Source organism: Mirounga leonina, unplaced genomic scaffold, assembly GCF_011800145.1.
Source record: "Mirounga leonina isolate KUSES-001 unplaced genomic scaffold, KU_Mleo_1.0 Mir_150, whole genome shotgun sequence".
NCBI classification, from domain to species: Eukaryota; Metazoa; Chordata; class Mammalia; order Carnivora; family Phocidae; genus Mirounga; species Mirounga leonina.
Genome location: NW_023270374.1, coordinates 5,729,073 through 5,744,296, shown reverse-complemented (window position 1 = coordinate 5,744,296; position 15,224 = coordinate 5,729,073). Strand labels below are relative to the sequence as shown.

At 42.2% G+C, this 15,224-nt stretch overlaps 1 protein-coding gene across 15 annotated transcripts in view; it reads left to right on the top strand.

Moving 5' to 3' along the window:
• Window positions 1-2,177, top strand: part of RIN2 (Ras and Rab interactor 2) — a 237,165-nt gene extending 234,988 nt beyond the window's left edge. For all 15 annotated transcript variants that reach the window (XM_035005760.1, XM_035005759.1, XM_035005761.1 and 12 more), the window contains one exon: window positions 314-2,177. In XM_035005760.1, the coding sequence (XP_034861651.1) occupies window positions 314-634 (321 nt within the window). In that variant the 3' untranslated portion in view covers window positions 635-2,177. The remainder of the gene's footprint in view (window positions 1-313) is intronic.
• The last annotated feature ends 13,047 nt before the right edge of the window (window positions 2,178-15,224 follow it).

The window sequence follows — 15,224 nt, the reverse complement described above, 5'->3', positions numbered from 1 at the left end:
GCCTGGTTTTCTGGGGGACACTAAAAGATCAGAACAGGCCTGCTGGACTTCCTGCTCCTTGTATTTATTTGCCGCACATCAGAATACAGCCACTCAGTCCGTATAGTTCTTGCCTCCATTGTCCAAATTCCGATCAGCCTCCTCCGTCCCACCCGAGGCCTTGCGTCCTGCCGGGGCCGTCCTGCGGGGCCCTTCTGCAGAGCCAGAGCCGGGCGCGGCTCACGAGTTAACCTTGCCCTTGCACCGTCGTGCTGGCTTATTGCTGTGACTCGTTTTCTCTTCTGATTGGTCTCCCACATCTCTCTACCTGCAGAATTACCTCCGAGTTGCGTTCCAGGAGGTCAACAGTGGCTGCACGGGGAAGACCCTCCTCGTGAGACCTTACGTGACCACCGAGGACGTGTGCCAGCTCTGTGCTGAGAAGTTCAAGGTGGGGGACCCTGAGGAGTACAGCCTCTTTCTCTTTGTTGACGAAACGTGGCAGCAGCTGGCTGAGGACACTTACCCTCAGAAAATCAAGGCTGAGCTTCACAGCCGGCCACAACCCCACATCTTCCACTTTGTCTACAAGCGCGTCAAGAACGATCCTTATGGCGTCATTTTCCAGAATGGGGAAGATCTCACCACCTCATAGAAGAGACGAGACTCCCCCATGGCACATCCAAAGGGGGGTTAGGAAACTTGCCTTCTGGCTTCCACGTGCTTGTGCTTGAAAAGCAGTCAGTCACCTCCTTGGGGACCCGTCGGTTCAGTGACTAAGCCATCCACAGGCTGACTGGGCCAAGGGCGTCCTTAGCCACATTGCCCAGGCAAGGTAGCTGAGGTTCATGAAACGGTAGGATTCTCCTTCAGAGATGGAAGAACTGCATTCGATAGTTTAGGTGTCCCGAGATTGTTTGCTACCGACCCCCCCAGCCAGGTTCTAGGTGGGCTCACATGTACGTATATGTCCTGAATAAACATTTAGGGTGCAAGCTCTTCTCTTCAATTCAACAGCAGGTGTTTGCGAAGCCTGTCCGATGCAGTGCATCAGGTATATCTCAGTTCTGTGGATGGCTCTATCTTTCCTTCCTCCCTTCCTTCCTTCCATCCTTCCTTTTTCTTTCTTTTCTTTGTCTTCTTTTTTTTTTTTTTTTACAAAGAGCCTTTGTGTTTTTATATATTTCATAGAAATTTTTATAGCAGTTGCAGGTAAACTGTCAGGATTGGTTTTTAAAATATTTTTGTAACTTTAAAATATTCTATAATTATGCATGTGATTTTAACATTTAATATTCGAAAAGAAATCTCTTGCTGGATTTGAGAGTATCACATTTTTAAAATGTCTCTCTTCTGTAACTGGATTTTTGGCAACTTTGTGGAGAAAGACTGCTGGATTTCTTAAAGCAATATATTACTGACACTGGCCACAGAATGCCTTTGGAAATCTGATGTACTGTTACCTTGTTCACGCTCAGTGGTATTGTGCTCTTTTGTGTGTTAACCAAGTGATGCTGAGGATCAGGAGAGAAATGAATGTAGAGAGAGGTGGAGAGAGAAAAACAGACTCTAACAAAGGACTAATGGGTGAAGTCTGCGGGTTCAGACTCCTGGAAGGAAGTGGTAAAAGGAAATGGAAGGATCCACTTATGCTGAAATACTGTAAATATGCAGTGAGATTTGGCAAAATCTGTCCAACGTTATTTGCTTTTGGAAACAATTTTGAAAACCCCCAGAGGAGGGGGAAAAAAAATAAGGATAACACTCCCCCCACCTTTTCCACATAAATCAAAACTAACAGCATCAAATTATTTGGGGGCAGAAACCACATGTGTATAATGTGACTTCCATTGAGTGAAATAAGATGCTGTTTGGAAAAGAGGTTGCGATGCCCCCAAAAAGCCCATCTGTGTTATAAGAATGTATGGTGAAGTTAACTTTATGTTTTATGAGACCTGTTTGGGGGTGCACCAAGTATGAGGGTCCTGTATCAATGTGACAAAGGTAGTCACAAGAACATGTTATTGTACTGTGTAAAGATGCATCGTCATCTAATTTGGTTGGCTTTGTACCTTGTACCTTTTTTAGCTTTTGCTGTACATCTAGAACCCTCAGCACATACTGTGTTGTACTTCCTTTTGTAAATGATTTTTTAAAATGGAATTTTGCACATAATACATTGTAATACTGTATGATAATCATGTGTGAAGATTTTTGAAATATTGAGTTGTCTTTTTCTTTTTTCAAGAAGCAGAAGATAATTATGCGCCACCTGGTGTTATACAAATCTGAAATGCACACCAGGGTTTGTGGTGAGACCATCCGCAGAGAGGAAATGGAAAAGTTTGCATTTTTGCAGGAGCCCATATACTGATAATGAGGCAAAAATCCAGGAGCAGAAGGAAAAGATAGTGTTCCAGTCTGAAAGGATTTCCAGTGTTATCTAGGACAGTAGGTGGCTTCATTGGACCTAGAGAAGAATCACTGTTAATCAGGAGGGCCCCGCAGACAACCCCCCACCATTCTTACGTGACCTCTGAAGTGCCCTGTCCGAGAGTTAAGTGCTCTTTCAAAATTCAACAGGGCAGGTGCTCTTTTTTGCCACCATTTTCCTGTGCTTGGAGTTATCCTGGCAGCTAACAAGTGCTTGATAGGTCCTTCTTGACTGAACGAACTTTTCTAACCCATCAGTAGAATGGATTCTTAAAGATCAGAACAACAGCTGAATGAACTGCCTGCTTTTTATATTTACAATGAATTAAAAATGGGGACAGTTCAACCCACATAGCTGTCCTCCCCACCCTCCAAATTCAGGTCATTGTTCTGGTCCTTAGAAATCAGTGCACAGCGATTTAAAGCAAACCTCAACATCTGAATGGGAGGCAGCCTTCAGTGAGATGAGCCGAGAGATCAAAATAGGACAGATTCGTGTGAGCAGAAGAAAACATCACAAGACAGCCCCTGGTTTTGTCATTGGGCAATGCTTCCCTGCTAAAATTACAACATAACATGTGTCTTGACTTTTTTCCCCCCACGCAGACATTTCTCACTTCTCAAATTGCCAGGAAACAGATTTTGGTGCAGTTTGGAAGGAATAAGAGGAGAGTAAAAATACACATGATGGGTGGAGGGAGAGGAGAATGTATTTCCAAATCTGAAATTGTTATAAAAGTTGAATGCTAGCCAGAAGGAAAGATTTTTTTTTTTAATGTTGTGGATACTGCCAAAGATTCCCCCCCGCCCCCAGGGACACAGGATAGAAATAGAAACTTAATAAAGTAGTTCAGTATTATGTGGAAGTTACAACTTTAGATCTATAAGAAAACAAAAGGCAGAAAACACAACTGTGAATGCATTCATTCATAAATGTGACTTTGCTTCCATTGGGCCGCTCCTACGTTCATTTCGAAGAGACTAGAAAGGGGAGCTTTCTGGTTATTGACAGCACTACCTGGTTACTCCCCGAAAGTCAGAGAGAAATGGCTCAGTACATGGGACACAGGTTTTTTTAATCACCTGGCCGTATCTGATAGGAAAATCCTAAAAATCATCATTTCTCAGACCATGTTCATGATGATGAATTTGAAACCAAAGGTGTTCCTGGTTATTTAGTTCACCCAAACCAAGTTGGAAATGTGAAAAATGCATACGACGTTGCAGATTCCTGAGCGGACGGTAAGAACAAAAGGAAGAAGTGGAGGGAGGAGGAGACTATCTGGTATTTGTGTCAGAGAACAGGTTTTTATTTGAAAAAGATCTGTTTTTCTCCAATATCAAAGGATGGGTGGTAGATGGCACAAATTTTTCCCACGTGAACACCGACTTTGCCAGGAGAATGGGCATGGGAAGGTTTAAAAGTATTCAGAATGATCTGGTGGAGGTTTAATAGAGTGGTACCCACTGTCTGCCCTCAAACCCCCAACCCAGTGGGAAAATCTCCATTTTTGATTGAACCCAGGCAGTTGGGGGAATGGGGGCAGCTTCTTGTCTCGATTGTAAGATACTCTCCTACCATGGAAGATGCCTGAATTCTGAGACACGCCACACAACAGACATTTATAATTGCATTACAGAAATGAATCATTATTTCCCTTGACCAAACACGGCCCTCCCGTCTCTCGCTCCCAGTCTGGAGGGGAAGGGGGCCCAGAGCCCACGGACCAGGGTGGTCCAGGCTGTGGCTGACCTCTGATTGTGGTTTTCCTCTGGGATGTGTGGTGGAGATGAGGAGGCCCTGCCCCTCTGTAACCAGCCCTCGGGCTCCCCGGGGAAGTGTCACCTCCCACAAGTGAAGGCGGTTCCCCTCATTTAGCTCTATTCCTCTCCTTTCCTCCCATTTCTACCCCCTGGCTCCAGAGGGCACGTTGCCCTCCTCCAATAAACTTCAGTGAGGGCCATTACAAGGTTCTTTGCCAACAGGGGGCTCTGGCTGGGCACCTCTTTTCCCCAATTCCTGCCAGAGCCTCAGAGTGTGACCCAGACCCCCACTGCAAACGTTGTCTGCCCCCCCATCTGGCACCAGGACTCGGGGTTCATGGGTCCCATTGGGATCAGGTTCTCAGCCTCGGCTGCTTCTTCAAATCACCTGAGGGCCTTTAATATTCCTGATGCCTTGGCTTCCAGACCATCAGAATCTCTGCAGGTGGGGCCCAGGCAGCCGTTCTTACTAAAACTTCCAAGGTGACTGTATCGTGAAGTCAGGCCTGAGAAACACCAGTTTAGATGAAGATGCAGGTCTGAAGATACAAACACACCTGGGAGAGGTAAGCCCTTTTCTACGGCCATGAACCCCTAACCAAGTGGAGGCTCTCAATCTTATTTGGTTGGCAGTAGACCATGGAATAGGTACGTCTAGCATGGCGTCGTTCTAGAGAAATACGAAGCAAACCACATAGGTAATTGTAAATTTTCTAGTAACCACATTAAAAAAAAGGAAAAAGAGGGCACCTGAGTGGCTCAGTCAATTAAGCGTCTGCTTTCGGCTCAGGTCATGATCCCGGAGTCCTGGGATCAAGTTCCACATTGGGCTCTCTGCTCACAGGGAGCCTGCTTCTCCCTCTCCCTCTGCCTGCCACTCTGCCTACTTATGATCTCTCTCTCTCTGTCAAATAAATAAAATCTTTAAAAAAAGAAAAAGGAAAAAGAAATAGGCAAAATCAATAGTAATATATTACCACGCTCCTAATAATTTAACTCATGATATCCCAAAGATCATACTTAAACAATTAATTTAAATATTAAAGATGCATTTTCTTTTTACGCTGTCTTCAAAATCTTGCGTATGTCTGGCACTCATTCCGCAGCTCATTTCACACCAACCAGCCACTTGTCAAATGCTCAAAAGCCACATGTGGCTAAGCAGCTACATGTTGGGTAGTGCAGTTCTAGCATAATAACTAGGAAGAGTTTGAAAAGCTAAAAAATAATGAGTGTATGTATATATAAAATTTAAAAAGCATCCACCGCTTACCTCCATTAGAAAACACATGTGCCCCCTATCAAACACACACTTCTTACGGCTGAGGTCGTCACAGCATCTTTGGCTCTTCCGAGTGTCCCCAGCCAGCAAGAACTCATCCGTGCTGAATCAGAGCAGTGCCAGGCACCCCGCGTGCATATTAAATATTAGTTGCCATTATCGCGATGCGAGCCATGTCTTCGAAATTTTTCCACTACTGTTTTTTGTACTTATCCGCTTCGGGTATTACCTGCTGGCAAGTTTCTGGTGCGATAGAAGAAAGGCAGGAAGAAGCAGGTCTCAGAAGTTAAGCAAGATATATTGGGGTGAGCTGCCTAGTGTGGGAGGAAAAAAATGAAGTGAACGGCATCCTTTAACTCTGTTGGTGCTGATGAGGGCGGCGGGTGGTGGTGGCGGCGGCCAGGTGTGTGCGTGCTCGTGTGTGAGAACTGGGAATATTTTCTCAGTGTTCCCTACTGGCCTAGAGAATCCACAGGGCCCATAGCCAGCGGGGGTTTGTGCCAAGAAGGGCGAAGGGGAGGAAGGGAGGTTACAAAGACAAGGTGTGTCCGCTTCCCAGTCTGAGTGAGATGCTGAGGGGACCCGTCTCTGCCCCCACAGGGCCTACGGCAGCCCTTCCCAAAAAGGAATTATTACCTCCATAGAAGTGTAACTCTGGTCAGGGATTATTTGGACAGCTTTTCCACTTTCTGTTGTATTTATTATAATCACTTGTTTATTTCGATATTTACATAAGCATGTATATCACTTACCAGGATTACTCCTAATAGCATTATGCTCTTCCCAAAAGAATAAGGTATTTGATGTGAAGCTCTTTATCTCTGATGAGCATGCTTCGCATCTCCTGCCCATTCTACAGATCATGAGAAAATGGACTCGCTTTCTCAGATTGGGCTTGCAGTTCGTTTTCTCTTCCTCCCTGGCTTTCACCTTCGCAGTGAACAGACATGCGTCCACTCTGAACGGAAAGAAGGAAAACTGGCAAAGAACAATAAGCTGACAAAGACTCTTTAGCCAATCAAAAGTGAATATAGGTGAACTAGCTAGGACGTTGAAAAGCTTGGGTTTTTACCAGCACGATACTTGGCAAACTGCAAAATCTCATTACACAGATAGCTTAACATTTTGCTGCAAAATATAGTCCATGGGCCAAGCATCGCATCTCCCTGGTGCTGGTGTGAGTCCCGGGCCCCTCCCAGACCTGCGGAAGCAGAGCCCGAATTTTAGCAAAATCTGCAGATGATGCATGTGCACACTGTACTTGGATGGGGAAGCGTTAGTTCCAGGCGGGTCTGGGGCGATGGCGTCTGTGCAGCTAATACATGAGACAATTTGTAGGTGTGCTGTCTTACCACACGGGAGGAAAGAAGGAAATAGCTGTGGGGCTTACTTTATTATTTCTTTTTAAAGATTTATGTATTTATTTGAGAGAGAGCGAGCACGCGCACACGGGAGTGGGGGGGAGGGGCAGAGGGAGGGAGAGAGAGAATCTCAGGCAGACTCCGTGCTGAGTGCGAAGCCCAGCGCTGGGCTCCATCTCACCACCCTGAGATCACGGCCTGAGCCGAAACCAAGAGTCAGATGCTCAACCGACTGAGCCACCCAGGCACCCCCATGAGGCTCACTCTATAAAAAGACATAACCTCACTCAAATCCCCTGCATTATCTATCACAAAAGGTTTAAAATGCCACTTTCAGGAAATAAATATTTACGTCAAGGTTGGTTACTCATTGCGTTCTTGCTTTTGTGGGGAAGAGACCTGAAGGGTCTGGGGAAAAACCAAAAACGAGATGGGTTGATGAAGTCAGATTTACTAGTTTTGCTGGTTTTGTTGGGTGTTGTCTTCTTTTACCTCTGACTGTGCGAAGGCCGACAGAAACTGGGAAAGTTCTTTCTGTCTGGGCCAGCTGCTCGCACATGCGTGTGGGCACACATGTGCGTGCAGGGACATCTTCATGTAGTCCGGAGAATTTAGTCGCACTGTCTGCACGTGATGTAGGACGTTCATGAGCTTTTTTATTCTCTGAAAGGACAGCCATATTTCTATTAAAGGCATTTCAGTCCCTGAGGACGTGTTCATTAAGAGGGCCATTTTACTCACCTTTACTCACCAAGGTTGAAAAGCATGGAAGATATGTTTAATTAAATGTATTTGGTGACCAAGGAGTGAGTTGTTCAAAATGTCTTTGGAAGAGTGAGTTCCTTTGGCCTCGCCAGCCAGCGATTGCAAAGGGAAAGGGTCAGAAGACTTGGAGGTTAAATGTTTGAGGCCTTCCATATCCTTCTGATTCTTCTGATCTTCATTTCTCTAGGGCCATCCTTCCCAACAGTACTGAGCCCTCCTGCGCTTTTCTCCATGATGTTGGTTCATTCACATGATTTTGCCCTGGCTTTTCTGGGGGAAAGGGAGGGTTTGTTTTAAAAAAAATAAACATAGTGCACAGTTTACAATGTCAAATATTCACTGGTACATAATGAAGCAGCTCCCCACAACTTGTTTCTGGTGCCTCCTCCCCTAAGCAGCTTCTACAGCTGTGTCTTCCATTCTTTGGCTCCATATTTCTAAAAGCATGGGTATGCAGATGTGTATTGATTTCTTTTCCAATATTAGACATTAATTACTCAGTCCCTATTATGGAAGGTGAGGATTTAATCTCTCATATCTCTTACCACGTATTTATACACGTGCATGTTTTCTTCTCTATCCTCCCCAAATAATTACATGACACTTTGGATAAATTCATGTTTTTTATTATCATGACAGTGTAAACATTGTTAAGAGCTAACCTACAATGCAGTAGGATTGGAGATCCTTGAATCTTAGAGTTGTTTCCTTTTTATCCCTTTGGCTTGCTTGCTTTTCATGTACCTACCACTAATTCCTCCTCAACTTCTACTCCATGGCTGAGAAATCCCTTGCTAAAAATTTGGAATAATCCATTATTTCCTGTTTTATTTTTGTTTATTTTTTCATGGAGATATCTTCCTAGAGCTGAGCTCCTGTTGTAATATGGACCAGTTGGTCTCCAGGACTCGATAAAGCTGTCATCCTGGGAATTCTCCTTACCATTCTATGGAGTTAAACATCTTATTTCCTATATCCAGATCCCTTATTTTGTCTTTTCTCTTTCTTCACTCACTTTTTTGTTTTCTTGAAGTACACTATTCAGAAAAATTGGAGGTGAAATATTTGAGGCTTTACATATTCTTCCGATTCTTTTATCCTTACTAGTGCTTGATCATTTGGCCAGGAAGAGAATTCTATGTTAGAAATTGTCTCTCAGAATTTTGAAGGTTAGAAATCATTTTCCTTCATTTGACTTCTGACTTGTCAGAGGTGCCATTGACAAGTCAATACCATTTGATTTCTAATCCTTGCTTCTATCAAGATATACCTTGTGTGTACCTTACACAGTTGTCATAATGACCTCCAAAGAATCATATCTCACTTTACCTATAACATTGGATGACCTCCTTCCACTTGACTATGGGCCCAGCCATATCACCTACTTTGGTCGGAAGGACAATAGCAAATATGAGGCAAGTAAATGTTTGAAAAGCCCCTTTTATTTTATTTTATATTTTTAAAGATTTTATTTATTTAATTGACAGAGAGAGAGAGATAGTGAGAGCAGGAACACAAACAGGGGGAGCCAGAGAGGGAAGAGCAGGCTTCCTGCCAAGCAGGGAGCCCGATGCAGGGCTCGATCCCAGGATCCTGGGATCATGACCTGAGCCGAAGGTAGATGCTTAACCGACTGAGCCACACAGGCGCCCCTCATTTTGCAATTGCTGGGTTGAAGGGTAGTTCTATTTTTAACTTTTTGAGGAAACTCCATACTGTTTTCCAGAGTGGCTGCACCACTTTTCATTCCCACCAGCAGTGTAAGAGGGTTCCCCTTTCTCTGCATCCTCACCAATATCTGTTGTTTCCTGAGTTGTTCATTTTTAACCATCCTGACAGGTATGAGGTGATATCTCATTGTGGTTTTGATTTGTATTTCCCTGATGCTGAGTGATGCTGATCATCTCTTCATTTGTCTGTTAGTCATCTGGATGTCTCTGGAAAAGTGTCTATTCATGTCTTCTGCTCATTTCTTAACTGGATTATTTTTTGAGTGTTGAGTTTGATAAGTCCTTTATAGGTTTTGGATACCTATCTGATATGTCGTTTGCAAATATCTTCTCCCATTCCGTCAGTTGCCTTTGAGTTTTGTTGATTGTTTCCTTCACTGTGCAAAAGCTTTTTATCTTGGGGCACCTGAGTGCCTCAGTTGGTTGGGCGTTCTCTTGATTTCAGCTCAGGTCATGATCTCGGTGTCATAGAATCAAGCCCCACATGGGGCTCCGTGCTGGGCGTGGAGCCTACTTGGGATTCTCTCTCTCCCTCTTCTCCTCCCTCTCACCGCCCCCCAATTTGCATGCATGCTCTCTCTTTCTCTTAAAAAAAAAAAAAAAAAGAAGAAGAAGCTTTTGATCCTGATGAGGTCCCAATAGTTCATTTTTGCTTTTGTTTCCCTTACCCCTGGAGATGTGTCTAGCAAGGAGTTGCTGCCGCCACGGTCGAAGAGGCTGTTGCCTACTTTCTCTTCTAGGATTTTTGATGAATTCCTGTCTTAAATTTAGGTCCCTCATGCATTTTGAATTTATTTTTATGTATGGTGTAAGAAAGTGGTCCAGTTTCATTCTACTGCATGTGGCTGTCCAGTTTTCCTAACACCATTTGTTGAAGAGGCTGTCTTTTTTCCATCGGGTCTTCTTTCTTGCTTTGTCGAAGATTAGTTGGCTATACAGTTGAGGGTCCATTTCTGGGTTCTCTATTCTGTTCCATTGATCTATGTCTGTTTTTGTCCCAGTACCATACTGTCTTGATGATTTTAGCTTTGTAATATAGTTTGAAATCCAGAATTGTGATGCCTCCTGCTTTGCTCTTCTTTTTCAACATTACTTTGGCTATTCAGGGTCTTTCCTGGGTCCATAAAAATTTTAGAATTGTTTGTTCCAGCTCTGTGAAAAATGCTGGTGTCATTTTGATAGGGATTGCATTGACTGTGTAGATTGCTTTGGGTAGTATAGACATTTTAATTATATTTGTTCTTCCAACCAAGAGCATGGAATGTTTTTCCATTTCTTTGTATCTTCAATTTTTTTCATTAAGTGTTTTATAGTTTTCAGAGTACAGATCGTTTAACTTTTTGGTTAGGTTTATTCCTAGGTATCTTATGGTTTTTGGTGCCATTGTAAATGGGATGATTCCTTGATTTCTCTTTCTTCTGCTTCATTATTGGTAATATACCTCATTTCCATTTTCCAGAATCTTTTTAGAAACTTTTAGAATCTTCTCTTTATCCCTGCTATTTGGAAATGTCAGTGATGTGCCTTGATGTGTATTTTTTTCATCAACTGTATTGGAGACTCTGTGGTCTCTTTCACTCTGGAGACTCATATTTTTAAATTCTGAGGACATTTCTTATACTGTTACAATTATCATTTCTTCCTCTCCATTTTCTTTTTCTTCTGGAAATCCTATTATTTGAATATTGGACCTACTAGATTGAACTTTTCTTTTTTTAGCTTTAATCCCTATTTTCTGTCTCTGTCTTTATTTCGTATACTCTTGGGGGCATTGCTGTAATTATTAATCTTTTTAAACACAATAACATATTTGCAATTTCCAATTTTTTTTTGTTTCTGAATGTAATTTTTATAACAGCTTGTTCTTTCTTTCCATGGATACAGTATCTTCTTACCTCTCTGTGGATATTATAGTAAGATCTCCTTTAGTGTTTGTTTTTCTGTTTATGCAGTTCTATTTTTGTTTGATTGTTTTGATCTCTGTCTTTTGGGTTAGAGGCTCTACTCAAATGCTCAGTGACTTTGAACTATTCATAACTAAATGTAAAGCACCACAAAACTTGTTGGAAATCATGTATACTGGGCAGAGTTTGTGAATGTGTGTCCCTTCTCTTGGAATGACTATGTAGCAGTCTGCTCATTTTGTCTGAAAAAAATGTGAATATCTATGGGGCTTTTCTCTTGGGTCAGGCAGTTTAGTCACAAAAAAATTCTCTAATATCCTACTGGGGGTGGCAGGGTGGGGTTCAGTTTAGCTGCCAGCATTCTGGGAGCAGAGCAGGTAAAGCGTTTGCAAGGGTTCATCATTCAGGATGCCAGCTTTTACTTAAAATCCCCATCGTCCCGTAGGGTATCTTAACCTCACCCTTCATGCTCGTGCTGTGAACTCAAGCACACAGCTTCTTGTGCCTCTCCAGGGAGTAAGAGTCTTATCTTCTCTCATTCTGGTACCTGGCTTGTCTAATTCCCGAGGCTCCACGGATTCTGCCCCTGGAAGTAATTGCCTTATTTCTTGGCTTTCCCTCTTGCAGTCACTGACCTTTTGGCATTATTCTGTCTGCTAAATGAGTTTATTAGCATCCATAATTTTTTTGCAACTTCTCACTGTTATTGTCTCTTCCTTCATTCTCTTTGTTCTTATGGATTTATATGTTGAAAACATTTTTTTCTAAATTCTCATTTTAGTGAGGTATTGGTAGAGAGTGGATGTATGGAGTCTGTCTTGTTTCATGGAAACCTGTAGTCAGCTCTTGATATGAGTGGTGAGCACAATTGAAAACCTGGTTAGCAGAACTGAACGTAGATTATTACGCTGATGGTCAGTCAATGCATCTACCCTGCTCAGTTATTATATGTAAAAAATAAATTTGCTATCTGAAGGCAGCAACCCACCCAAGCTGTTTTATTGTCAAGCACATTGCCTAGGATTTGTCAAAATATATATATTTACTGTGCTCTTTGTCCTTTCCACATGATCTGAAAGAAAAGAAATGGAGCAACAACAGATGAAACACCGAGCTGTTTGCTTGTTTAAATGTGGAATTCTGCCATGGTGGATGCGAACCTGGGTCAGCACTATTTACAGAAGAGCACATGGTGTTTTGTCTCAATGAGCAGGAAAATGTTTTGTGATAAAATGTGGTAAAAGCTTGTAGTTTTTTCCAACTAAGCAGTAAAAGGAATTACACAATGTAAAATGATAAATAAAAAGTTCTATGAGTCATTTTTAACGTGGGGAAAATGTGCAGCCAGGACTGAAACAGTGTTTCTCCTGCATGTTAAAAATAAAATTGAAGGCACTGAAACCGAAATCAATAACAGCATGTCCCAGGAGCTCAAAAAACCGTGAGATTTTATGGGGTTCAATGCAGTTCATGCTTTTTATCGAAATGGTGGGGACAATAACGTAAAAACTGTTGACTTTATTCTTTTAAAGTCATGTTTATTGAGGTACAACTTACAGTAAAATTCACTCTATTTAGTGTATGTTCTATGAATTCTGACAGAAACACTCAGTAATGATCAGTTCTATAAAACTCGCCCATAATTCCCTTCTGCTCCCCCCCACCCCAGTCTCTGGCAACCACTGATCTGTTTTCTGTTCTTATAATTCTGCCTTTTTCAAAATGTCACATAAATGGAATCATACCACACACAGAATTTTGACTCTGGCTTCAACATTTGTATATAGGTTTTTTATATGAACATAAGTTTTCATTTCTCTGGGATAAATGCCTGGGAGTGCAATTGCTGGGTTAAATGGTAAGTTGCATATTTAGGTTTTAAAGAAACCACCAAACTGTTTTCCAGAGAGGCTGCACTATTTCACATTCTCACTGGCTATGTGGGAGCGATCCAGCTTTGATTTTTTTTTTTTTAATTTCAGTGTTTAAACTGCTGAAATGCACTAGGAGATACACTCCAGAGATTCACTAGGTTTAAAATGTATGCACTGTTAAGAATGTTTTACTTCTGGAAGTGTTATGACACTCCAAAGTAAACTAAGTCACCACAAAAGGGAAAACAAGAATCATCTGGCCTACTCTTTTCCCCCAGAAACTTTAAACACCAGAAAACAATGGAGTAATGATGTTTACAAAGTCTTCAGCTTTAAAGGAAACCTTTAAGTACCCATGTTTCTATGGTGCTCAGCAATCTCTTTGGTTTTAATTCAATGTGAAAGGACCAAAAAAGAAAAAAAAAAAAAGATGACTAGATGTTCTGTCAGGGACACCCTTCCAGGTTAGCTCTGTAAGCTGCAGAAAACTGATGATAAAGAAACTGTTTCTTGTACACAGAAATAGAAATGCATCATACAAGTCCAGATGATGCACTAGATTACTGCTCTGCAGATATCAACCAGTTTCACATTTATTTGTACGTACATTTCAGCATACTAATTGCCTTGTGCACTTCAGTTTTTTTTTTTAAATATTTATTTATTAGAGAGAGCTCCAGTGCACAAGTGGGGGGAGGGGCAGAGGGAGAGAGAATCCTCGAGCAGACTCCTCACTGCACATGGAGCCCAATCCCAGGACCCTGATATCATGACCTGGGCCAAAACCAAGAGTCAGTCGCTTAACCAAATGAGCCACCCAGATGCCCTGCCTTGTGCACTTCAAATTCTCCCTTGAAGTGGTTGTAACAACTTACTGGTTCTTTCATTAATTAATGAATTACGATCTTTGTCATGTGCTCATTTTATATTTGTATGAAAATCACAAATTATCCTTTAATTTACTCAAAGTGGCAACTTAGATTTGCTGATAGGAAAATGCTTCTAAAATGTCTCCCTGTTTAAACACCTGGCAGGCAGTAGCTGAGCTCATGAGGTCATATTCTGCCCTCTGGGTGCATTTGTAGGATGAGTTTGCATGCTCCAGGGACTATTACCTGTGTGTTTACACTCACTTACATTATTGAGGTTTTTGGAAACAATACCTGGAGATGAGCTTGGACCTTGGGAGATCCTTCTTATAGGCCTACCTATTTCTTCGGCCATCTGCCCTTTCCTTCCATGCCTGGCCCACATATCTGGTCAGGGGGCCGTTGAGATCCCTGTGGAGCAACTAGGGTCCCAGGGCAGTTAGATGTGAGGGCCTTGGAATTCAGACCTCTTCTTGAAGAGTTAAGTGGGTTGGTTTGACCTCTGCAATGTGTCCCTCAAGACCTCAGTAATTGCTTAGAAAAGGAGTGAGGTGAAAGAACCTCCAAAAGCAGGCAGCACATTTCTTAGCCTCTGCACCTGTGCTGTCCAATATGGTGGGGCAGCCACTACCTATAGGGCTATTGAGTGCTAGAAATGTGGCTTATGCTACTGAAGAATGGAGTTTTTAACTTCATTTAACTTTAATTAATTTAAGTTTAAATGCAAAACTGATGTTCCTTTCAGTTATTTGAAAGCTCAGTATGATTGGAACCATTTGAGTATGCAAATCTACTTTTCAACATTTTATGTATGCATTTGATGAAATCTAAATACAGAACAAGTATTTCTGATGACAAATCACCTCCCAGATCGAAATATGCTGCAAATGTAAAATACACACCAGATTTCAAAGACTTAGTCCAAAAAAAAAGTAAAACATTCCATATTTTTTAATTGATTACATGTAAAATGAGAATATTTTTTATATACGAGGTAAAATAACATATACTGTCACAATTCATTTCACCTTTCTCTTTATGTTTGTAAACGTGGTAGTAGAAGATTTGAGATCACACACGGGGCGGGCATCACCGGGACAGGCAGCTCTGGATCATGAATTCTCCCATTCTGGTCCATTTATTACGGGCCACCCAAGTGTTCCTGAACCCCGCTTTTCTGCTGTGATGTCCTAACCCCTGGCAGCTTTCTGTCTCCTTCCTAGGAGATCACACTACTTCCTCCAGGGAGTCCCACGGAGGAGT